This window comes from Anopheles darlingi, chromosome 2, assembly GCF_943734745.1.
Source record: "Anopheles darlingi chromosome 2, idAnoDarlMG_H_01, whole genome shotgun sequence".
Classification (NCBI taxonomy): domain Eukaryota; kingdom Metazoa; phylum Arthropoda; class Insecta; order Diptera; family Culicidae; genus Anopheles; species Anopheles darlingi.
This window is the reverse complement of record NC_064874.1, coordinates 63,036,057-63,061,009: the sequence shown is the minus strand read 5'-3', so window position 1 is coordinate 63,061,009 and position 24,953 is coordinate 63,036,057. Positions and strand designations below refer to the sequence as shown.

Below are 24,953 nucleotides of genomic sequence, written 5' to 3'. Positions count from 1 at the left end.
TCGACCCCACAAAACATGGTCGATTCCAATTTTATCCAATCCTCCGACTCCTTCGCTCTTTCTCTCTCTCTCTTCGTTACTAAAAAGTGGTGACGGTTGGTGGCGAAAGGCGAATTTCGAATGTGCACAAACACCGGCGCGTGCACATATGTCGCGTTCGTCGTTGCCGTCATTTCGAGCTCCTAAATTACCCCTTCCGCATCCGGTATGTAGGGATCCGTTTTGGTGCGTGCGTGCAATGGAGCGGTTTACCGGCCTGGCCGTGGCCATACGCCCGGGGGGTTTGCCGTTCTCCGGGGAGATCGGGGGCGATGAGAATGTAGAAAATGTGTTTTTTTGCTGCTGCTACTGCTGCTGCTACCATAAACAACAGTCCCGTAGTCACAGTCGTTCGGTCAAATGTGTTCCCCGGTACGATCGACATCGACAGTAACAGTCACTGAGCGCAACAGCGCAAAAATGGTTCCATCCCATTAGCGGCCGCAGCATGAGTCATCAACTCGATCGCGACGCGAATGCAGCTCTCGCTCGCGTTGCGCACACAAAGCATTGCGGCCGCGAGGTCATAAGACGGTCATGTTCGGTGTTGATATCAGTTTCCTCTTCTTGGTTTTTTTTTGCATTTGGTTTATGTTTCATTTGCGAACTTGCTGATAGTGGAGGGCGTATGGTAACGGAACTTTTTCGCTATCACGCTGTACTGTAGCCATCGGAAGTGTTGTTGGTTTCTCCCGGCAAATCCGAAGGGTGACGAAACGACAAAGAGGGCACCATTCCGTGCCTTTCCGTGGGTCATTCTTGCTATTTTTGGTTTCATTATCAAAACAATAGGCTTCAAACACAGCAGAGCATCTATTCTCGGTGAAAGAAGCGTATCTTAGCATCAAACGAACATCGATCCACTTTTCGAAATCCACGACACAAGCAAGCATTGAATGGTGCTCGACTAGCAGCTGCTTCAAACAAAATTACAGCCCTCTGAGCATGTCATGCTGTGAGCCCATTTGAGAGAGTACTTCACTCTCTTTCCTTCTCATATAATAGACTGGTCAAGGAGCACTCGTATGAAACTGAGGCGCACTCGAGCGTTCTAACGTCCTTATCCGTGGTCCAGCGGCGGAGGGATGAACTAACCCAATTTCATTTACTACCTCCCTGAGCCCGAGAGTTTTACGTGCTTGAAAGGCGAATATCGTAAACAGGTTGGCTGTGGATGTAGCGGTCCCCTCTGGATCGCTGGCCAAGAATGCAAATTCAATTTCTTCGGCAATTCGTCCAGTATCCTTTTAAACCATCCAAGTAAACAGGAGGAATACCACGTTTGGCAACGTCCCTAGTATTCGAAAGCTCACTATTTTGACAGGACCTCCACTCGACCAACGGTAATTTATTTCGTTGCTTTACATGCGTCTTCCGCCAAGTATATTGTTCCAAAAACCCATCTGCAAGGTTCACACGAGGACAAGCCCAATCCTACACCCTTGTTGGGTCCTTACTGTTCCTCATCTAAATTACTCACTGACCGTAAAAAGGGTAGCCAGGCAGCAAGCCGCGCTGACTGACACCCCGAACAGGCGTCATGTGTCGGCATTCTGGAGGATCGTTAGGCAAAAAGGGGCTGGCTTTCCTTATTCGCTTCAAGAAATTCGTTTCTTCTGCTTCCTTTCCTGTGCTGCCATCATATGTTAGCGTTTTCAGTCTTCCGTCAGGCAATGTTTACTAGGGCTTTCATTTGATAGTTTTTTTTTGCCGGCCGCAATGAATTGCCGACGACGAAGTGTGAAGGCTTAAGGATGTGTGATGTGAGGCATCTCCTCTTCGGTAGATGAGAAGAACCGTTTCCAGAGCAGAAGTTATTGCCATCGCCATCGTAGCGATGTGTCCGTATGCGCCGTTTCGTTTCGTAGGGCTAACGATAAGAAGAAAGCGAGTGTAGGAATACCCAACGGGCGGATGCTTATTGGTTTCTCCGCTTCCTGTTGTGCTCATAAAGTTGTACCAACGAGCGACGAACGAGCTTCCGCGCTTCCAATGCGTGTCTTATCTCTGAGTTGCTGTGCTGTGACCTCTTGTGTGTGGGGTTTTATCCCAGCCATTTCACCACTTCGTGGCGCCATATCGCACGTTGGTTATTCCAAGAAAAGATAAAAAAAAATCTTGGAATGAAAAAAGGAGTTTGCTATGCGATTCGTCGAACTGTCACGGCCGCATTACTTTCTTAGTAATCTTCCTACAGGGCGACTCCTTATTAAAACAACTATTCTGGCGCTCTCAATGTAATGAAAGAAGGAGCTGCATGGCTCCCGGTGTTCCGAGATAATCCGCGCTTTCTTGGCTCTTATTTTAATCAAAATCTTAAAGGCGCCTTATCCACTGCCGTGTGGCTGTAGCCACAGGAATGTTATCAAAACCATGACAAGACTACGGTCATGTCGCCAACGGCTGTCTGCGCGTTCGTTCGTGCTTGCATATTATCAGCGTTACGGGGTTCTGCTATCTTTCAGCCACAGTTGCCGATAAGTGAAACGCAGCTGTAGCCGCCTAGCGTGCGGTGAAGTAGTGATTGAACCCCTTCCTCTCTGGTCGCGCCCGATAAGATAACATTCACAAATGGCTGGTCTGGCATGGTTGAGTTGTGCAGAAAAAAAAAATCCAATAACCGATTCCAATGTCCAGTAGTTGAAGCTTCAATTACTGCGTCCGAAGTCGCCGTTCACATGGCTCGCTACACGTTGTCACCGGGGAGTGACAGGCGGTTCCCGGGTTGCCCTATCGCGATGGTTGCAATAATACGGAAAGCATGTTATGATGTAGTACAAATTGGTTTGTTGCTGATGTTTGTCATGCTCACCATCTGTGGCATCTGTCCTTTCTGCTTGTCGCCGTGCGCTGTTCGTCAAAGTAGACACGGGCTAGAGTCATGGACATATGCAAACTCTCCCGTAGTTTCTCCCGGAGTACTTGACGATGGCGAGAAAGTGATCAGCGAATGGTGAATATCGTGTCTTGGAGAAATGCGATCTTATGGAAGGCGAGGAAGCCCCTGGAGTTTCGTGGATACAATTGTTGACAATTGAACTCGAATACACCTGAGGTGAGGTGCATTAATATTCAGTTTCTTCAACGTTCATCCGGGACCATGTTGAGCTTCCCGGTCGTCGAAGACCAGACAGGAAGTATTTTCTCATTAAATACGTTCGCACCCGAGCCGAGGTGCACCGCCGCCATGTGGTGGTGCATACGGATGCCGGTGACGAACCGAAGGAAAGTGATCTGCTTTGGTCGCGTGCAGCACGGTTACCGGGGGCAACACTGTCTGTAGTAGCAGTAGCAGCAGGTGCACCAAGGCTAGCCGGTGCTATGTTCCGATGCTTCCGATAACCTTCATCCTATCGCGTTTCGCTGCGGTCGAGGCTATCAGGTAGCACTCTTCTACCTTCGATAATGTGCTCACGTACCGAATGCTGGCCACGGTTCAATGAACGCCGTTACCATCTCCGGCTTCACGAACGAGAGGGAAAAGTATGGACAGTATTTCTATCATGGTTCATCGTAATGTGTTTTTTCGTCGTTTTCCGTCGGGGGAAGGAAGCTGCTAAACAAAATAAACATAAATTACTGACTTTGCTTGGAAAAATATGAATCTCCTACTCTGTAGGGTATATGAGGGGTCTAAGTTCGAAGATGTGATCGTTTGTTGAGTTTAAGTATAGATACAATGATGCAGGAATAGAAGTTTTTTTTTAAATGTAAAAGAAACATGAAAACTTGTTAATACAATTGATTCAATTTATACAATAAAGCTGCCTTCCCTGGTTTAACGTTTCATGCAAACGAGGGTTTGTGTGCGCGAAGAATATTTAACAATTCTATGTTTATGCTAAATACCATTGCTGTGTCTCTCCATAGGCTTAGGAGCAGCAAAGGAGCGGGAGAGAGAATTCAAAAAAAATATGCTAAACTTGTCGTCCCGAATGTTCCCAACGAAGGCGAGAAAAGTTTTAAGGATGCACCCCCTCTCCCGGTAATTCCTGTACGCTAGTTGCGTAAAAATGTTCGGTTTCGGTTGCTTTCGGCTTCCTGGAAGGTCACTCGCTGCTCCGTGATCCGAGATTCCTTCGACTACAAACACAGCAGGAGGAACGACGGGGGCCGGGATCATCCTGCTATTTTGATTTTTTTACTATTAAAAATGCCAAGCAAAGAAGCCAAACCTAAAGCCACCAGCACACTGCGGCTGTCTTAAAGGCGCCCCCAAAGAAGAAACCAGTGGTAGAAGCCGAGAGCAGAAAGAAAGTGGCCATTAATGCCCTCCTAAACAACACGCCAGAGCATAGGCTTAACTGTAACATATGCGCAGCAGGATGCGAGAGAGGAGGCAGTATGTGCGTAGCATACGGAATCATACGCCAGTGTGTGCGGCGTTAGGGTGGGTGCATTGGCGTACAGCCGCGTAGGCGGTTGTCATTGTCGATTGTGTCGTGTTAATCGTATGCTGAGTACGGTACGACTGCAAACGAAAATACCGAGCCCAGGGATTGAGACGTCTCAAGATGCGACGTCGTTGTTTTCTCGCTCCTAGTATGGTGCAGAACGTTCTCCTCCTCCGTAGGTCCATGGTGTCCGCACTGTAGTGATGGTAAAGGCAAAAAAGGAAGACCGGAATTTGTTTACGCATTTCCAGCACCGACAGCGAGCATGTCGAGGAGTTTATTTGCAGCAGCAGCAGCACCGGGAATGTGCCGAACTGCCATCAGTAGTTCGCGTCTTCGAAGTGCCATTCGTGCTGAGATGGATGCACGTTGTCCGCGTGGATGCTAGAAGGTGTGTGTGTGTGTTTGTGTGTGTATGTGTGCCTGGTGTCGATCTAATCTCATTTACAGCCTTCGCAGTTCTCGCACGACCACCGTGGCCATTAGTTGCGGTTAGTAGGGAGAGGGTCTCCTGTCAGGATGGTAGATGGAAGGGTACTTCGTCAACCAGTATGCCGGCACCTTCCAGTAGAGAGCCACAGCAGTGCTTTAAAACCATTGCCACAGAGGGAAGGAAGGCTGTGATCCCTGACACTTGGCTGATGAATATTGATGCGACACAAACGGGCCCAACACTGTCCTTTTTGGCAGCCCGCTGTCACTTGGTTGTTTGTTCATCGAGTCGAGTTGTCGACTTGCATTAAATGGCAGATCAATCGGTATAGGTTCGGCGCGATAATTCGGCAGTTCCAGTATTCCCGGTTCACTGAACTGTCGTTGCTCCACCGGCTGGCCGGCTTAAGATATTATCGCGCTCCCGGTGGCTTCGGAAGCCGGCGTTGGGCTTCTTTACTACTGCACAAGGAACGGTTTTTACGGCTAAGCTTTCGTGCGAGCTTCCCCAACAACCAAGGCACACCCATTTCCGTGAGCCGCTGCGTACGATGCCGTTTTATGCTCCGAAATTCGATGCTCGGCTTTGTCCTTGCATAAATTATTGTGTAAAATGGACGTGACGGCACCGATGTGGTGAAACGCAACGAAAGAAGCCAATAAAACGTTTGTTCTTCGATTTTCGTGTCGTCTTGACATGGATCTCTTCGATATGTGGGACCAGTCTCTACGCGGGTCCAGCTTCCTCCTGGGCCGAGTGACATTTGGCCGGTGGTAGCATCTGGCGACCATACTTGTTGTCGCAGGAGTGTTTATGTGAACCTACGGCCCCTTTCGGCCGAAGAACTACGGTGCACACGGTGGACGGACGGTATTGGTTTTTTGCATTCCTTTGGAGCTCGCAAAAGAACTCACAATCGCAAAGCGAAGAAGAAGGAATCGAAAAGACACAGCTAAGCGTGCGTGTGATCTGCTATCCACCCACCCCCCTTTGATATACGATGGCTTCCAATGACGCAAAGATCAGCATTAAATTTACACAAACTAAGCACAACCTGACAGAAATTATTGATTGCTGCTGCTGCTGTCGGTGCTGTTTTTGACTCCAAATCGCCCAAGACACGTCGCCATGGCGCAGCAGGTCAGTGGTGTGTTTGTGTTGGTCGTGCTGTCGTTTGGCTAGCTGTTGTGCAAATTGTGGTCCAGTTGCTTGACATTCTTTGTGCCTCGTGAAGCGATACGAATCGATCCAAGTTCACGCTGGTGGTCGTCACCATCGATCAAGATACTGCTTGGGAGAACAGAGTTGGTGAGCAGCTGGTATAAATCAGGACACGTAGATATGATTTATTGTGGACAGTTATCGAAGTCCAGGAGAGAATAAAAGAAAAGAAAATATCTTAATATTTCCTTCCCTACAGAAAGACCGTCCAGAAGTTTGCTGTGATTTACTGGCATATCAAGAGCACGGACATATAGGCTGTTGAATTAAGGTCCTAAGGGAATAAATCTGTTTCACCTGGTAAGGACTCATTTTGTGACACAAATTGATTATTACATTAACATGAAGAAGGTCCCATTTCCTTCTTCTGTGATGGAGTTGTACACACCTCCAGAAGCATTTATGTTCCCCCAGGCCGCCATATCTTATGCGTTCCCGCCTGGAATTCGGAAGCAACTAGCAGGGTGTGGTGACATCTCCAATGACTTAGCCGCGGATAATGGTCGGCAATAGTCACGTTTCACATTAACTAATCAGCAAAGCAGTTGCGGCCTAGCGAGCGGCTGGTATACGAATGAGGTCGTGTGACATAATGGGCCCTAATCTCGGTGACCTCAAGTTATGTTGTTTTTAGCCCCCGGCCACGGTACGATAAGCATTTATATGACCCCATCGGCCACCCTGCCCTTCTTCATTTATTTCCAGCTCTCCTTCCGGTACGCTCATAAATGGTAATTGATGAGCAAAGGTGTGCTCTGGCGGGGTTCTAGTGGTTCGTAATGTTAAAGGTTTAACCTCAGCCCAAAACCGGGAACGAGCGGCAGCGCTATCAGCTTCATCGATTTGAATAACGTTGCTCGCGGAAAACATGGTTCGAAGCAATGTGGTCGCCGGAAGCCGTCAAATGATTCATATAAACCATTCCCCACTGTGGCTCGCTTTATATTGCTCGCTTGATAAAGGGTATTCCTGGGGGGCCTTTGGCTCGTCTGGTATGCGTATCACTGTTCGTACGCACTAAACTCTTTACGAGGGAACGAAGTGTTTCTCGGCTTTGCCTTTCAGATATTCCCAGTTCGTCACCACTCCTGTACGCCGTTTGTTGTCTCTCGCGCTGGTTAAGAAGAGTTCGTTGCGGGATGTTGTTGTTGCAAAACCCACTTACAAATAACTTCCGTGTTCCTTTTGCGACTCATCTCCACTGTTTCGGCGGTTTTGCAGAGTGTGCGTTTGACCCAGTTCCAGTGTTCTGTCGGATATCTGATGCAATTGGATACTTATCCTTGTTAACCGTTTCCGGCCGAGGGTAGAAGCGCGTCCTCTTAAGGATTTGTCCCGATGCCCTGAAGGGAATTGCGAAGGACCAAAAGTTTTGATCCGTTTATGTGATGCTTTTATCGGTTTTCGGTTCTTCGCCTCTGGTGCTGGGAAGGAGAGGCTAGAAGCATGCTGTAACATGATTTGCGCGTATCGTATCCAACTCCCTGCGGGATAGCAGGGACGTTAACCAGGGCTGGAGTTTGATAGCCGATCTAGTATGCGTCTCGAAAAACAAAATACAACGCAAAACAGTTTACCATGAAAAGACAATTGAAAGCATAAGATTTCCAAACATTTTACTATTAGAAGGTAATTTAAATTTCTGGTATAAAATGTGTAATCCAGTGATATAAGTAAGGTCGATTATGTGTTCCGCCATTACTGGCATCGGTGTTCTTCGGTTCTGCAAGCCCAAAGTTTTTCTTATTCACAGTCATCCATGTTGACAAAGTGCAATACACTCTTTGATTTTTTAGCACCGTTAGCCTCAACGCTTTATGATATGTTTTTTTTTCCTTATTTGCTGTTGTGGTTCGCATTATTTGGCTGTAAAGAATACGTTCATACTAGTCTTCCTTTAGCGCGCACTTCTCAGTTGTAGGAACTCGCGTAAATTAAGTTACGCACTTTTTCGTCCTTTTCAAGTTTATGCCAGCTAACCCAATTTTTTGATTTACCAATTTTAGGACTTTGCTGGAGCCTAGAGCAAGGGAAGCGATAGGTCGTTTTGTGCAAACCATTATCTACCCGCCACGGGGTGCCAGGAATCCTGGTGCGCTCGATTTCATTTACAACTCGGACACGTCCTCGCTCCAACGTTATAACGCTTGGAATAGCATTGCGTTTCCCTAGAATATGTTGTATAAAAGTTCGGGAACATAAACCGACCCCCCTCTTCTCCAGCAGACGCTCCGTGTACACGCGCAGCAATAAAAATATTACTCCATCCCGGTAGCTCGCAGCGAATGGTGTTCCCACTTCCCGTTTCTGCGTTTATGCTAGATCGTTCAATTATGAACCAGTTTGAAACGGTAGTGGCCGTGCGGCGCATGTCTTCATCAGCACGAATAATGATCATCATCGCCGAAACGGATCATGGACGTCACCGGGGTTTAGCATTGAGATGCGCTAGTATCATCCCACGCGCACAGCCTTGACCTCGTCCTTAGTGACCGTTTTAGCGTTTTCGAAACGAAAAAAAAAAAACGAAGAACAAAAAAATCATCTTCGTCGCGCATTCTCGCGCGCGCTCGCTCGCTCGCTCGTCTGCCCAACCGGATTGGATCATTTCGCTTAACAAGTGGAATCGACTGGAAGAGACCCACAGCGTTCTTCTTGTTTTGATGCACAGCTCACCATCCACCTCTACCTACTCCATGGCGTCGTCAGCATGTGCCATTGGACAAACGATGATATCATCTCCCCATTCCCAGTGAGCCACCGTTCTGCTTCGTGCCTGTTCCATGGCATTGGACCGTTGTTACTGCTGCATATGTGTGCGGACGAGAGCGGGGACGTGCTGAACGGAGCGAATCATCTCTTCATCATACGAAATTGGAGAAAATTATGAGATAATCAGTGGCAGCATCAACCGCTGAATGGTTTGGGTTGGTGCGAAGCTGATGGTAACAATGAGAGAGGAACACAAGTGCTGGCCTAGGTCTTTGATCCTCTGACGTCATGCAGGCGATAAGGAAGGGACCTCGCGGAGCGGATGCTGCTCTATCACCGATCCCGACCGTCGTGGACGAGTGGACACCGGATACCAAAAAAGAAAGGGTATTTCTGGGTTCTTTTTCTGGTGTTTTCATGCGCGTGCCTGGTGTGGGCAGAATAGCCGAGAATAATGCCTCGATAACGCGTGTTCGCTGGTGGTGGAGGAGAGGAGGATACGCTAAATTTGACTGCCTAACAATCGGTGTGTTATGTGCGAACTAAGAATAGCCGCGCACCGTTTTGCAAGCGCCACTGGTGCGTGAATTGCGGTCGGTCCACTACTAGACCACTTGTTAGCTCGCGACTGGTGTTGCTGGCCTTTTGAGGAACTTTAGACTGTTTTGTTTCATGGTTGTGTAAGGTATTTATTAAATTTGAAAAATGATGATTTATTAAAACCCTTGCAATCCTTTCTTGTTAATAGATAAGGCCCTAGAATCGCGAACATACCAAGCATCTGTTGTGTGTTCCTGCGAGGGTGTGCGACGGCAAACCGCAAGACATTCGAATATTGATCCACCGCCTCCAACGCAAATCTTGTGTAGCTCCCCATACACCTCGGCCAATGATCATACATCTCGCATAACGCGGGTACGGCGCTTGGTGGTGATCGTTCAGGTGCATCCCATTCGGTCGCCGTGTTTGGGAAGGTGTCCTATCATCTCTCCGTGTCCGTGCCGTGTTTCGGTGGCGGTTCCATTTGTTATTTATTTTGCAAATCGTGCGAGGGAGTGAGCCGGACCAGCCGAGGCTGGTGCAAGATCGCGTTACTACGACGTTTCGCTCATAGAATATGCCGTCATTCAATATGTGCGATGGAAATATGAACTTTCATTTCTCACACTCGAATGAGCGCCGCCGGATTTTTCTATTTTTTTCTCCTCTTGTTGTTGCAAGTGTGTTACAAGATGTGTTTTAACGAAGCAGAAGGAAACAAGCACGCTATGTCGTGTCAGGCAGCAGGCGGCCACCGTCGACATTTCTGCCTGGGCAGATTCAATAGCCCCTGGGCGCGCACAGTGTGCTCTAGTGTCACATTACGATCTAGTGTCGTGTTTCATGGAGAGTTGAGGCGCAATGGATTGAGATGAGCACACCCTAAGGATTGATACGCATTTCTGCACCCTGGCATTGCGTTCAAAAGCCAATAATCGTTATCAGCTTTATGGATGCAGTGCCGATTGCAGTAGTAATCATCAGCAGCATTGACACGGACACGTTTGTCAGCGGAATGATTTATGTATTTTTTGCGTTTTGAAGTCTTCCGACAGCCCTTCTGCGCTTATCAATCGCGGGCTGGTTGGAACGAATGCAAAAAACCGGAAGCAGGCACAACAGTGACCATAGTGCTTCTCGCACATAATAACTTCGTTATAATGTGTCTTCCAAATGAAGCTGTTTGCGAGCCTGCTGCTGGCGATCTATAGCTTCCGCCCCCGTTATTGTGGCGGACACACGCGATCTTCCAAATGAAGATGATTCATCAAACGCTAACGCCAGTTGTTGGTACGGTGTGTTACATCATAGGAACATCATGTTTAGAATATGGTTCCCGGCAGGAGGTGATGATGGTGCGCGAGTAAACAATCTGTGGTTGGGTGTTCGCATGTTGAATGAAAAATGGACGTTGTATCCACGTTCTGCGCCACGATGTGTGTCTGTCTGTGCTAGTTGTATGCTAACTACATCTTCGTTTCCGCAAAGTCTAGTTATGTGTCGAAAGCCACAACCAAGCGCTGTAAGACACCACCGGAAATGGTAAACAAACCTTGAACCGCCGAGGAGCTACTACTATCGACCACATGCTGACTACATCGCATCGAGCGAGCATATCAGTACAGGAAGCTTGCGGCTTGCGGCGGGATGAAATGTAATGCCGGGGGTATCTATCGGAAGATGACCAGCACCATTCATCCACTTTATTAAAACACATTAGCGATCGCGAATACGCGTTTGTTTATGTGCACTTGCTATCTGTCCACCCCGCGGAGGACGGGATGGGAAGAAGAAATATGTTGCATCCCGGGCGTGTTGCGTCTCCATTATTTACTGCAACAACAGCTTCTCCTGAATTCGTTTTGTTTTCTTTCGGATATCCGTTTTCCCCCCTGTGTGTCTGTCTCGATGGGCAAAGTTACAAAAATAATTCATTTCGCTTCACGAGAGTGTGTGTGTGTATGAGCTGCTATATGTCGCACGTAGATATGAACCCTTTTACAACCCACTTGTCGAGAATCGAGAGAATTGGGCTGGTTGCAACCAACTGGTCGGTGTTGGTCGGCTTTAAATATTTATAATGGATGGATTTTAAGTCGGACCGTGAGACGGTTGTTGATGTTGGTGTGTGGTGTACGGTATGGTAGCCAGCAGCAGCGCGCCATTTATAGCGATAGAGATGCACGCGGATGTACATGTGGCTCTACGTTGCTGTCGTTTGCAAATGATTGTGCCACTTTAGTCCTGCTCAGTTTGTTGTTTATGCAACAACACTCGTACACACACACAGACGACGGGCACAGAAATATGTCTGCTGATCGACACCGATGACGATCTAGTGTTGAAGTCCGATTTTCTGTGGCACACACCAAACGCCAAACGGTGGTACCCGCGAGACATGCAAAAAACAAATGCTAATTTATGTCCGTTTTGTGTCGCCAGTAAGTATCACAAATCGGCGGCACAAAAGTGTGATATTTCTGGCGTCGCAACTCGCGTTGCTGTCGTCGTCGTTGTCGTCGGAGTGCTCGATAACAGCGATCGCCATTCTCACTCACTCGAGTACTCGATCGTTCGGTTGGCAACCCGCGCTAGCAGTTGGCGATTGAGGGTTTTTGGTGTGAAAATGAGGTGAAGATCATCCCCTAGATCCCTCCCCTAGATACAATCATCGAGGCGTGTGCACGCCTCAGAAGAATGGTCCATTTGGTGTCTTGGGAAAATTCGCAAAAACGGTTTCTGCCCCCCCTGCAATAGGTGGGGACCATTTTTAAACTATTAAATTAACTCAGTTCCACTCAGCCTGGGAGGGAGAAGCAAGTAAAAGCAGCTCTGGTTTGTAGCATAAGGCGGAAACGAGAATGACCAAGCGAATGGAATGTGGATCTTCCTGCGGGTGCGATCCAACAAAACCTGGCAGCAGGCAGCAGCACCACGGGAAGCTAATTGGCGCCCACTATATAGTGCCAGCAGCTAGCTAGCACGGGGCCAGATCGTGACAAAGAGACAAGCCCCAGTCATTTGTGCGCACGTTGTGTCAAAGTGTCTCACCGTGGGCAGGCGCCAGGCAATGGCAGGGAGAGGTTCCTCTTGTGTAGGAAAATAAAAAAAAACAGCATTCCGCCTTAAATACTGCGTACACACCCATAGGATGCGAGATTGATGGATATATTTTTGTAATTCTATTTTTGAGAGACTTTCGATGGGAAACCCGAGCGGAGGAGAGATGGCAGTTGACCATTTTCTTGGTCACCGTCTCAAGTTAGAGCAAATCGATTGTTCGAACGAGACACAAAGAGACGTCGCGACAGACGCTGCTAGTTCTCACCTTGTAATGTAGCGCGCGCATGATCTTGTTCTAAATCCCGGGAATTTCAAGAACTTCGACCCCGTTTCTCCAAATCCACACACAAAGCCCTCAGAGCTACGCACAACTTGATTGAAGGTTCGTGTTCAAGCGAGTCAGCACCACCTCCATGATCGTAAAATCGGCTCGGCTGTGTCACTGAATGTGTCGTGCGTTGTGATTCACACGTCCTCCTCCTTGTCTCCGTCTCGCGATCAACACTATGGTTGTAACTATTGGGGAAGACATCAGATTCTGAAATGCCGCGGCGGCGTTATCGAATGGTGACGCATTCCATGTTGGTGGTATTAGCATGCGTCATCGATGTTGCAATAAGGTCGCCGTGTCTCGCCCGTGTGTCCTTCATTCACACTCGGCTCACATATAGCGCCTGACTTAACAATTTGCTGATCAGTTCAAAACGTCCGACCGAAATGCTGGTCTAATGACTTTCTGGTGGTTTGGATTTTCGGTTCAACACTCTAAATGTTTGGAGCATTTTGTATATTCAGATATTATTGATAAGAGCGCGACAAAACCTAGATTTTGTGACGCTTGATTCGAATGGCCATTTATGGAATGGATGCTAATAGCGATCGCACTTTTGTGCCGCGATACAAATTCTCTAGACCTTGCAGTGTCTAATTCTTTCCAAATGTATCTGTTTTGCGACCTTGTGAACAGTCGCAATGGACTTCTGCTGCTGCTGCTGCTGCTGCTGCTGCTGCATGGAACTTCTCCAAATCGTTCTAAGGTGAGCGAATGAGATGCTTTTTCAATATTTACTCTTCGTTCGACGTGTGCGCGCGCGCGCCCGCGATAACATTAGGACGGCGACACCCGGTGTTTGCACTGTAGCCGAGACTCCGACCTCCGAATGGTCTGGTCTGGTTTTTCTGCAGCCGAGGTCTGTGCGTCACCAGCATAATCCTGTTGTGCTGCGTACCCCCGGGGGGGCAATGGCGCTGTACTGCGGACGTGCGGCAGCAACGGTGGCGCTGGCCAGGTGACAACGACCGATCACATATTTGCTTAGCGCCCGGCTGCGTCCGGTTTGGGTACGGGGATCGCGCAAGACACACGCGAGAGGATGGCCCCGAGAGCCATCCATCTCTCCCCTTGGTCCCCGGTCCCCCCTTGGTTCGAAAGGTATTCGTCGAGGAACCGTGATCTTGATTTTTTTTACCCGCGCGTCGGTTCGGTTTGATGACCCCTAGTGCCATCAGTATTTTGTTGTTTGACCATCAACGGGAGAGGGAGAGGAGAAGAAGGAGGAGGGTGGTATGCAAATGTTGCAGTGATCGCTCTTTATTGGCCGACCGGCATCATCATCCATTCTGGCCACGTTCGCGAAAAAAACGCAACTGCTTACTGCCTGTCGCGAGTCTTCGGGGACTCTATCTACGATCATCGTCGTCGGCGTCGTCGTCGTCGTCACCTACTCAGGGGTGTAATCAGAAGCGTAACGAAGAAGCAGCAACAGTGAAGGGGTGGTGTAGTTGGCCACCGTGCAACCGCCCCGAAAGGCCATAAGAGAGTGCCCAACACTCGCGACAGACGACATACGATGCATTTTGAATCGAGTGAGTGCCGCTCGATCGCTATTTCTGGTCGTCGCATGTGACGATCGTCGGTCGGCGAGACAGCAGACCGCCGTAGGGTGTCGGGATGAGGGCGGATGTTTCTGCTAATTTATGACGGCACTCGGGCGGAGGTCATTTCCCACTTTCCCGTTCTTTTCCCGTTCTTTTGCGTTCTTTGCCGGCTTCATGCAGGCGAGTTCAATGCTTGGCTAATGGTGTGGTGCGCTTGGTGTTCTGCTACTGCTACTTGGCGCTTTAAGAGTCCTATCAAGAGGAGGGATGCTTCAACATAAGAATTTCTTCTTCTCTTTTCCTGTTGGATCAATCGCAATCGGCATCGCTGGATGGAAGTGGTTTCCGCTTCGTCGCTCGCCGCGTTATGATCATTAAATTATTCTAGAGTGTTTTTTTTTTATTGATGCTGTGCAAGCATAAGGGCACCTGAATTATGTATCAAGCCAATTAATCATCCATCGTTACCTCGGTCCAGCCTCTGTGCGTATTTATGCAGTATGATAATGCTCTTAATCCATTTCTAATCAACCAGATCGATAGCAGGTGACGCAGTACCTCGATGTTTTGTACATTTTACCACAACTCAAACGACATTAGAAGATTGATTTCGATTTCGCCTCCGTTGTGATACATTATCGTTCGCTTTGACCTTGACAGTTTGTTCGGTTGGCTCACTCTCGCCTCTATTCTCGATTGCTCTGTCCTGTTTTCCACCAGAAACTAACTTTGTATCGTTCGCCTGCCTTGGGAAAAGTGCAAAGGGGAAAGGGGGAAAACAATTGAACCAGGTTGGCGCTTTTCACTCTCACTCGAAGCTGCCTGAGACGGGAGCAACTTAATTTCGATCTTCGAACCTGCCGTTGTGCGTTGCGTGATGCAGCACAATTTCCCTCTTCATTCGTCTTGATAGACGCTAGACTATCGCCCCCCACTAGCAGAGGGCAGCTCCGGAGCGCCGGAGAGACGGTGCGTTTCACTTGCCCTTTTTCGGTCGGAAGCGCGATAAAGAGGTTTACACGCGGCGCGGCGAGAAGTGACCACGACACGCGTTTAGCATAGAAAGCTACTTCTAGCCAGCCCGGGGGCGAACAAATTGTTTTAATTACTCGCATTTCATTTGTCGTGGGCCGGTCGTTGGTACACGCAACTCGCTCCTCAGCTAGCCTTTCTGGGGGTCAACGAGAGAGGTAGCTAACTCTTCTCGGTTCGATCGCTACAGCTTTATTGCGGTGTGCACTGATTCCCCGGACTGTGGTGGTGGTGCGTGCTTGGTTGGGTACTTTGCTTGATTGGTAGTACCCGATCTGACCTAAAACGAGAACGAGGTTTATAGCATGTTCTTGAATTTGCGCAGAGAGCATGAACTGTTTGAGTATAATTTTATTGTTTTTAAAAAAACCTTCTGTTTGACAAGCCATTCACTGTGTCATGGTAATCAAACGATCCGGACCACAAATTGACATTTGATGAAGCGAACGGCGGGAGCAAACATCGCATTGACGCGGCATCGATCGCATCGCAACAGCCTTATTCTAGGCTTTGGTCGCATAAATATTGTCATAAGTGAAATGCAAATGCTTGTTGATAAGGCTGCTGCTGCTGCTGCAGCAAATAGAGCATTTTCAAATCATTACACTGTCAGCATTGTTGACACACTCTTCCATGCACACATCTCCCCCTACATGCTGATTGATGGCAAACGCTAACCTAGCATGGAGCTCAAAGGCGCGATTACACGATAAGCCTTCGCCCCCCGCTCGTGCCGATCAAACATTACAAAGCTTGACATCGCTATCGCCCCAAAAAACACGCCACCGAAACGCTCCAGACATTAGATGGGACGTAACAACATTATTGAAAACCCCAACATGGCCGCTATGTGTGTGTGCCACACCTGAAGCGATCGATTTTCCAACAATTTATGGTGCCAATCAAAACCGGATGCCACCTTCATTCCAATAGATGGGCCACTGTTTTCGGAAAAGTCCATGGAACGCATCCGTCGGCCGAGAGAGGGTGTGCCGAATTCGATCAAATATTTAGAATGCGGGACGAATAAAACTATATTCTCGTCTGGTGGATAGTTTTTCTCTACAGTTTTTTTCCTCTTCTTCCCGGGCTACCGGCCGTCCTGTCCGTATAACTGATCCATGCTCCCCACTGCCGCTCATGGGTCTGTGGCCCTGGGCAACGGTTTTGTTGATTTTACTCATAAACATAAACCATCGAACGTTGGAGCTGACAACGTGCAACAGCACATGCGTTGCGTAGGAAGCCCTAAAGCAAATGCCAACCAGCTAGCCAGCCAGAGTACCGTGACCTATCACATCACGGTTTGTTCGATGGGGACCGGCTCAGGCCGACTGACTGCTGCTGCTACTGCTGCTTGGTGATGATTTATGCGACACTGCACGGTCGCATTATCCTGGTCTCCCAAAATAGATAGATCCATAACGGCTAGGGCCCCAGTGTACCACATCCGTCGTATGTTTTAAGAAGCATAACGCACGCAGGGTGGTGATGTGGTGTATATGGGCGCGTTTGTCATCTTCCTTTTTGTCACCATCAGGCGTGTGAAGGACATGGAGCGAGCATGGGAAAATGATGATCATCAAATCGGTGATGGGGCTTGGCATAGGCGAGATTGTGTTTTATGCCGCTAAGCATGGTTTGACATTGAACTAGGAATGACGTTGGCTTTTGCACCATTTATTCTGCGTTAAAACAGATCAATCCCAAACACAGTTTATGAAAGTATGCTTCATTTGATTCGCACTTTAGTTTAGGTCCTTGATGATCGTTTCGATTTATCGCTTCGGAAGAAGACCATGAAATATTACGTGGATTATCCTCGCTAGATTGAGAAGCGTTGATTAAAACATAGATCATTTGGAAATGGTGCCCCTTGTTTTGGGGCTTTGGCTATGCACCCTGTTGTTAGATGCATGTGGTGTTCGCTGTGCAAACTTTTGATAGCATTTTTTTGTTAGTGGATAGCTCTAGTTAGTTAATTTTATTATTTTAGTTTGAGTTGTCTAATTTTATATCGTATTTCTCAGCAACGACAAATCATGTGCAGTAGAGAAAATAAGAAAAAGTGTTAATTTCAAACTCATATGAGCATCAACAAGATGACAAGTATTTTCTGTGAAAAAAGAATAAAATTGTTTTAAAGAGAGCTTAAGTAACGCAAAAATCGCAAGTAATGCGGCTCCTGAAAGCATACAAATCTCAAAGCTAGTATACAATCCAACCGCAACATCAAAAAACAACCCACCTAATCCGGAGCGCTAACGAAACGCGATGAATATCGTTTGAACCCACGACGAAGCGTGATGATTACTTGAAAATCGGTTTAAAAAAATCCCTGGACTAAGCTTCTTCAAAAGTTCTGCTCATGGCATGGTATCTGCGGTTCCAATGAAAACATTGTTTTCGCGGATAAATTCACCAACAACTTCCAGGATTAGCAAGGGATCTGTTTCTGTACCATGAATACCAAGGCATTTGTGACTGATAAGATCATTAATTAAGGTCATTACCGATAAGGTCGTAAATCAAATGCTTCTTCATTAAATTCTATGAATGGTTGGGTTATGTTTTGGACAGAGAAGATCATTCATCAAAACAAAGATACGCAAATGAAAATTGTATCCGGAATATCCTTTAAGAAAAAAGCTGCTCTAAAGGTCCAGAAATGTTCGAAGAAAATATTTCAATCCTAGGGACTGAATGTGGGTATGAATATATGTATTCCAATGAATTTAGGCTTTAATTTCGTAACTATGAGTGTCCAGTGATTGATCTATCGATCAGGCCCTCTATCATCTAATGAACTGCTCCGGCCAGAGGACATACATTTAATATTCCCCCAAAAACAGATCACCAGAAAACGGTGTGCTGTACGTGTGGAGGAGGAGGACGAAAGAATGGGGGTCAGCATAATTAGGCAATATTTCAAAACGTGCCACCACCACGGAGCTATTAAGGCTTTTATTAGCATTTTTCCAACCTAGCCCAAAAGCCTCCGGTCCCATTATTGTCTTCAAACGACGACGCGGAAGTACGTAAGCAGAATCGTAGCTAAAAGTGTGAACCACACAGACACAGACGTAACAACGCATTTTCCATCGTCGGTACGTTTGTGTGCTTCGCCTTGCTCGCTTGCAACATGGAAAACGACTTTACGCACCGCGGCCTCGTGCGCACGTTTGGTGGGAAGCCTGAAAATGGATCTCGCACATCAGCACCAGCCCCCGTACGCCTGCCACAGGCCGACGCTAGGGAATGTTTTTGGCAATAAATTAAAGTCCTAATGCTACACGCGGGGGTGTTTCCGGGCTCCGGAGCGCGTTTCCTGTGCTTACGGTATGCCCGAATGCACGAAGACAGAACCTGGAACCGGCGAATCCTAGCGATTTAAGTCTTAAAGAGGCTTTAGCTAGCGTAAAGCCTATTTTCTAAACATCTTTCGCGGAGTCAGGGATACAGCGAGGATGCTATGGATAGCTTCCGACGAATCGGAAATCGATTTGGAGTGTCCTCATCCTAAGAAGATTGTTGTTTTGTTCCATTGCTTCTTTACTACTAGAAGCAATAGCACTTCCAGTTCGTTGGCGTGCGAGGGGCTTAAAATTCAATTGATTAGTGAAAGGTACAGCAGCGGCCAGGGAATTGGATTGCCATTTCCAGTCACAACGGATACACAACAGACACACCAGACAGTGTTCCTCTCGTCACTGAGTAGTTTGTGTAGGCTTTTTCAATGGCGCCTATCTCTTCTTGGGAGGTTTTTTTTGTTTGGCGAAACTCAAATGCGCTGCAGCGCGGCCAGAAAAACGAAATCCATTTCACTTATCCGGGAGACGTCTTCAGATGGTAGTGAAAGCTTTTTTTTCCGCTGACATAGGAACTTTCCCCCACCGAGGGTGGCGAAACATAAGTCGCAGGGACGTTCTGATGTATCAGCCAGAGGCGCAAAAAGCGAAAGCCCCATAGGCTTCCTGCGGATATCATTTCGAAGCATTTGCTGAGGGAGAAGAATTGCCTCGTACCCTACCAGTACATCAAAACCCTTTTTGGGCTTTCCGGTGGAATTGCATCGAATGGGAAATATTTATTTATTGAAATGAACACGCTCGACACTACAAAATGGACCATCCGTGCCGGATTGAGTGGACTATTTGATGGAAAATGTGGAGGAATTTTCTTATTACAATCTCGAAATAAAATACCAGCAAAAGCACCAGTCTGCGGCACCACCACGTGCGCCCTATCACACCCACTGTGCTTTTGTGCTACCAAACCAATCAGTAGGAAGGTAGAAAATGGCGAGGCGAAGAGGAAAGGTTCCATGTTTGGGAATGTAGTAAAAATTAATTTGCCCTCCATGGCGCCTGTCATAATACACAGGACAGCGGCAGAAATGTTTTTAACCCACCGCCAATTTGGTAGAAAATATTAATATGCTTCATACCAGGTGCCACACCAACATTCCTCTCTCGTGAAACAGAGGATGCTCATCTGTGATCCTGCGAACGCGAACATGTTGTGGGGCGAACGGGAACGCTCTTGACAAGTTGCATTAATTTTACAGCGAATTGAATGCACGTTGGACGGCGAGATCGTGAGATCGGAAAATTGATTAATTGTGCCACTCACGGCGATGATGAAGGATCATCCCACAATGCATGCAGCGAGCAATTCGTGTTGTAATTTCGAATTCACGATGGAATTGCGTTCGATTGTTCCACGCGCGTGTGTGTGTGTTCCGGGGTGGTGCCCTTATGGGATTGACATGATATCAAAGAGAGCATATTGTTCGGTTCCATCATTACTCGTTCATAATTTCTGCGTATTGCTGCAAAATGGTATTCGGGAACATTTTTCTGGTTCCCTGTATGTAGAATGCATTATTTTGTTTTACCTGAATTTCGGTCACAGTTCCTCCTCCTCCTCGGACTTGCCGTTTGACTCCAGTGCTACTTGTTGATGACAACACTTTTCAATTTATGCTCTTTGGTCACCGTGGCCGCCGCCGCATATCGCGCACAGCCGCCCCATTGCACACACAATTGTGTGCAATTTGTTAATGTATGCATACGACGGGGGCCACTGATCTCTCTGTCTCTCTGTGTCCGCGTTCGATGGATTTATGCAAACCAAACGCGGTGCGCTCCCCCCCTTCGAGGTGGTGTAAAATGTGTCGCAGAGGAATTTATCGATGAAAACAGCTCCCTCTCTTCATCGCCGCCAGCACGTCGCTCTCGTTTTTACTGCCCTACCTGGCCTGTTATACATTTATCGGGTTAATAATTCATAATTCGTGAAATTAATTTTTAATGCCCATAATTTATTCAATCACACCATTGACCAACGCTGGATGCGGCCTGAAATTGGTTTACCGTTGGCCTCTAAAGATGCTGCAAAGTGGTGTCGGTGTCGAGGTGTCGAGAGATGAACACAAGAGCGCCTCGAAATGCGTCATTTGTTTCGCCGAATGTCCAAAATGAATGCCATATGAGAAATGGTTAGCAAATTGTTAAATAAACCTTGCTAAACGAAGCCACAATAAGACATATTAGAGATGAGATCATCCCAAAAGCAGCTACTTATGACCGGTGCGTGTGCGCGTGCCGAGGGCTTATGGCGCGTGTATCTCCACGCCAGTCGAATAGCTCCTAGATTGATGCTGCTCAGTCTGGCCAGAAGAGGAGCGTGCGGTTGCAGCTGCCTTTGTGTGGCTATTGCCGCTCGTTTACGGCTACGGAACAACGAGCACATCATAATCCACCACCGTTTGAAAGTGGAAACCCTCTCCCCAAAATGGCATCAGGCAGACGTCAAGCGATAATTGGAATAAATTGAATTAAGTCCCTCGGTTCTCGGTTCCTGCTCGTCGTCGTCGTCATCACACTCTCGCCGTCAAGGGATCTCAAATTGGCCGGTACGCCGGAAGACGAATGCCTTTGCTAGTGGTGCGTCTCCTTCAAGATCCCCTCGTCGGCAAAGTGCGACATGGAGCGTTGTGGAGAGTCCTGTCGCCTGCTGCTGTCTCGATCGTTAAGCCATCCCTTCCTTGTATGTGATTCAGTGGCAGGCGACACGACCGCTGCACATGGCCACTCGTTGTTGGTCTTCGTCCTTTTTCTGCACGCGCTCGGCGATGCTTCAGATGTGACGTTTGTTGAGTTCGTGTTTGTGGGGAATATATATGACACATCATTTGTACAATCATCATCCATAAGCCATCTTGCCGTATCGTTGACTGGGTGCGTCCATAACCGGAGGCTCTAACAGTGTGTAAGGGGTCACGGTTTACCCATTTGATTAAATTTATTGCAACGGGAATCGTCGTCTCTCCGGTACAGATTTGATGATGTTTGACGCGAGTGTTGGCCAATTCTTGGCACGAGCTACATGAGCCGAACGTGTCTATACGAACGAGTAAGATGCTACATACTGCTCTAGAAAATACTTAAGAAGGTCGTTAAATGGTTGTTGGAATGGCATTTCATACGGAGTCAGTTCTAATGCAGTTTTCTATTGGACTCACCAGCAACTCTACCTCGTACGGTGGTAATGATCGCTGTCGATCAAACACTCGACAGTACATGCGTGCGTGTATAACACGGCTACCGAGTGATCGCTCTCTGCTGGACAGCTGCCAACCGATCAAACGGAATTGTTTACGCCACGGCGAAGAGCTGGCACTACTCACGGTGGCCGGCACGGTTGAGCGTCATGCCACGTGCTGGAACTAAATTCCTGCTTCCTCCCTCAGTCGCAGTCTGAGATAGTCAATCAAACTTTACGCCGGGGCTGGCTGGCGTGCGAAATTACCGTCCGGTTGACGGCAAAATGGGCACGAGGTGAAAAGTGAGCGATTAATGTAGGTTAGTGTGACCATCTCCTCCAGTGGACCTAGACATAGTTGTCGACGCGAGGGCGCGGGTGTTTCTTTCAAGGTTTTCGTTTTCACGAACGGATACGGACGATCGGCGCGTCAAACGCGGAAATACCGCGGTGGCGGTGGTGGCGGTGCCGTGAAATCAATAAATCTAAAGCGATCCAAAAATATGTTTTCCCCAATTCGTCACTACACATCGGCATCGATCGCCGCGATGTAGTCGCAACCGACCGTGGTTGTACTTGGATCTATTTTGGATTTTCCACTTCAAATCGAATTTGTACGGAACTAACATTCGCGATTCGCTATTAGGGAGAGCAAGAGACAGAGAGAGTGGAGATTGTGTTTTGCGTGTGGCTGACGAAGGAATGTGAATGCATTCGTCTTTGGCAGCGTTTGTGATTGATCTCTTATACTATCTAGAAGATGTACGTGGATCCATTTCCACCATGCAAGTGTTTTTAACCGCCTTCCTCCACGATTGATCTTCGATAGCTTCGCTCCAGAATCATTATCAGCGGCATCAGTGTAGCGGCGGTGTAGTGATTGAGCGCGCGCTCAACCATCATTTCAAATGAAACATTCAAGTGAAAGGACGAAAAAAGCAAGTCTAGTGTGTGGTGGTCGTTGAAGCAAGAAACAGCGCGACCGGGAACCCGTTGTGTCGTCGCGAGTGTGCTCTTTGTGGACCTCTAGAGTGTGGCTGGCTCTCGCGTTTCCAAAAAGAAATGTTCTCCTCCATGCCACCGAGTGTGAATGGCGATGCCAAGAAGGGCAACTGGTTCTGGTCATTACGGCGGCAACCGAAGGCGAAGAAATCTATCCTCGAGCCGGATAAACCGAAGCAGAAAAGCTGCGTCGATCTGTCGGCCTCCAATGGGACGCTGTACGATGGTGGTGTTGGCTGCGGGAACGATGGTCCGGTCTCGCTGCCCCAACAACGACACCGGCTGGACGACATATCCGCTAGCAGCAGCTCGATTGACCGGCGTTCCCCATCATCCAGTGGTGGTGGAGGGCCACCCGTGTGCACCTGCGAGTACATACAGCTTATCGATGCGCCGGAAACGAATGGTAGTATCTCGACGACGGCCACCGTCACGACGACCGTATCGCGGCACCTCAACGAGCTTCCTTCGCCATCGCAAGAGGAAGGCAGATCATCTTCATCTTCCTGCGATAGTCACCACCAGCTTGCCTTAAACTCCTGTGTCCCCGACGAAAGTGTTCTTCCAGAGGATGAGACGGGCACAGTAACGACGACGACGACGGCCACCGAAACGAACGGTTGTCGTCGCCGAGCGGAACGGGTTTATACCGCGCAAACCGTAACGACCGTCACCAAGACCACGGTCATGAACCGGCAGCGTACGTACCGTGTTGGGCTCATCTTCAGCGATAACGGAGAGCTGCTGAACAGCAATCTCGATCTGCGGCAACTGGTCGAGGAAAGCAAGCAGAACTTTCTGCATGCCCTCGGGCGTGCTGGTGCGACGACGGATCTGGTACCATCGTCCGAGCGGCAGCAGCAGCAACATCAAACAACCGAAGCGAACAATCTAGCAACCATCCCGCCACCGCCACGATTAGCTGCCGGAACAGCGGATGATACCGGCAGGAAGATTGAGGGTCAGGAGCTGAACAACAACCAATCTGGGCGGAGGCGTAGCCTGCGGCACCAGTTCAGCATACTGGATGATAGTAACTTCGATTACATCGATGACAGTGCCGATCTGTTTAACCGGAACTATCCTCACCAGCCTACGGGCACCAGCAACGGCGGTGGAACCGTCCGGACAGTGCCGGTCAATGCCGGTCCCTTGCCTATTACCAAAGTCCTGAAAATGTGTAATAATTGTAAAAACAAAAGTAATCTAGTCTACAAGCTAAGCAGCACCCAACCTTCCGGACCGCGCAAGGTAATTCGCTCAGCCTTGCCCAGGGCTTCGTTTCGCTCATTCGAACTCGTCAACAATAACGATGCCACGATTCGCCACATTTAGCTGTTAGATCTTTTCCTAGTTTTTTGGAAAACATTGTCCCTTTTGCTTGTTCTGCTTTCTCTAACCATTCGTTTTATCATAATATTTACAGCAAATCAACGATGAGCTGATAGAGGTCGAGTCGGAAATGAAAGCCCACGAAAGCAAGGAGGAGAACAAACATTCCAACAAAGACAAACAGATGGCGCTGGGGCGGAAAAAGTTCAACATGGATCCAAAGAAAGGTACGCACGACGAGAAGTTCTGGCTGCTTCCGGTTCGCTGGTTTGTTGGCTCACCGATGGGGGGAACTGATTTCTTTCTTCCAGCTTTCCTGTTTCGCAAGGATGATGATAGCTTACTTGCGTTTCTAGGAGCTTCATCTGAAGGAGAAGGAATAGATGGAGTTGTGTCGTTGTGATTGTTTGGGCGTTTGTGGAAAATTGGAACATTTCATTCGGATGGAATTCGCTGTTAGTGCTATCACACCGCGATGATGCATTAATTGCAATTACTAGACGCTTCCTTTAGCAATTTATTGGCTTCTACTAGCGCACACAGCAGCCACCGCACGCGTCATCTTGCCGATGATTGATTGTCTCTATTCCTTTAATTAAACGATTCGTATCCGTCGCTTGATGGGCGGCGTGATGGTGTACCAGCCCCTTTGATGGCTATTTCCTCTCTCGTGGGGTGTAGCGTCTTGGTGAACTTCCGAATCGGTTGACTGGTGCTCACACTTTCACAACCCTCAGCAGGCAACCTGTTGCGGGGTCTAA

General features: G+C 48.1%; 1 protein-coding gene across 3 annotated transcripts in view; it reads left to right on the top strand.

The window, feature by feature from the left end:
• Positions 1 to 24,953, top strand: part of LOC125948971 (cytohesin-1) — a 46,574-nt gene that overhangs the window by 10,699 nt on the left and 10,922 nt on the right. For 2 of the 3 annotated variants that reach the window (XM_049675540.1, XM_049675541.1), the window contains exons 2-3: positions 22,688 to 24,111; positions 24,287 to 24,419. In XM_049675540.1, the coding sequence (XP_049531497.1) occupies positions 22,921 to 24,111; positions 24,287 to 24,419 (1,324 nt within the window). In that variant the 5' untranslated portion in view covers positions 22,688 to 22,920. The remainder of the gene's footprint in view (positions 1 to 22,687; positions 24,112 to 24,286; positions 24,420 to 24,953) is intronic. The other variant, XM_049675542.1, reaches the window with a different exon arrangement.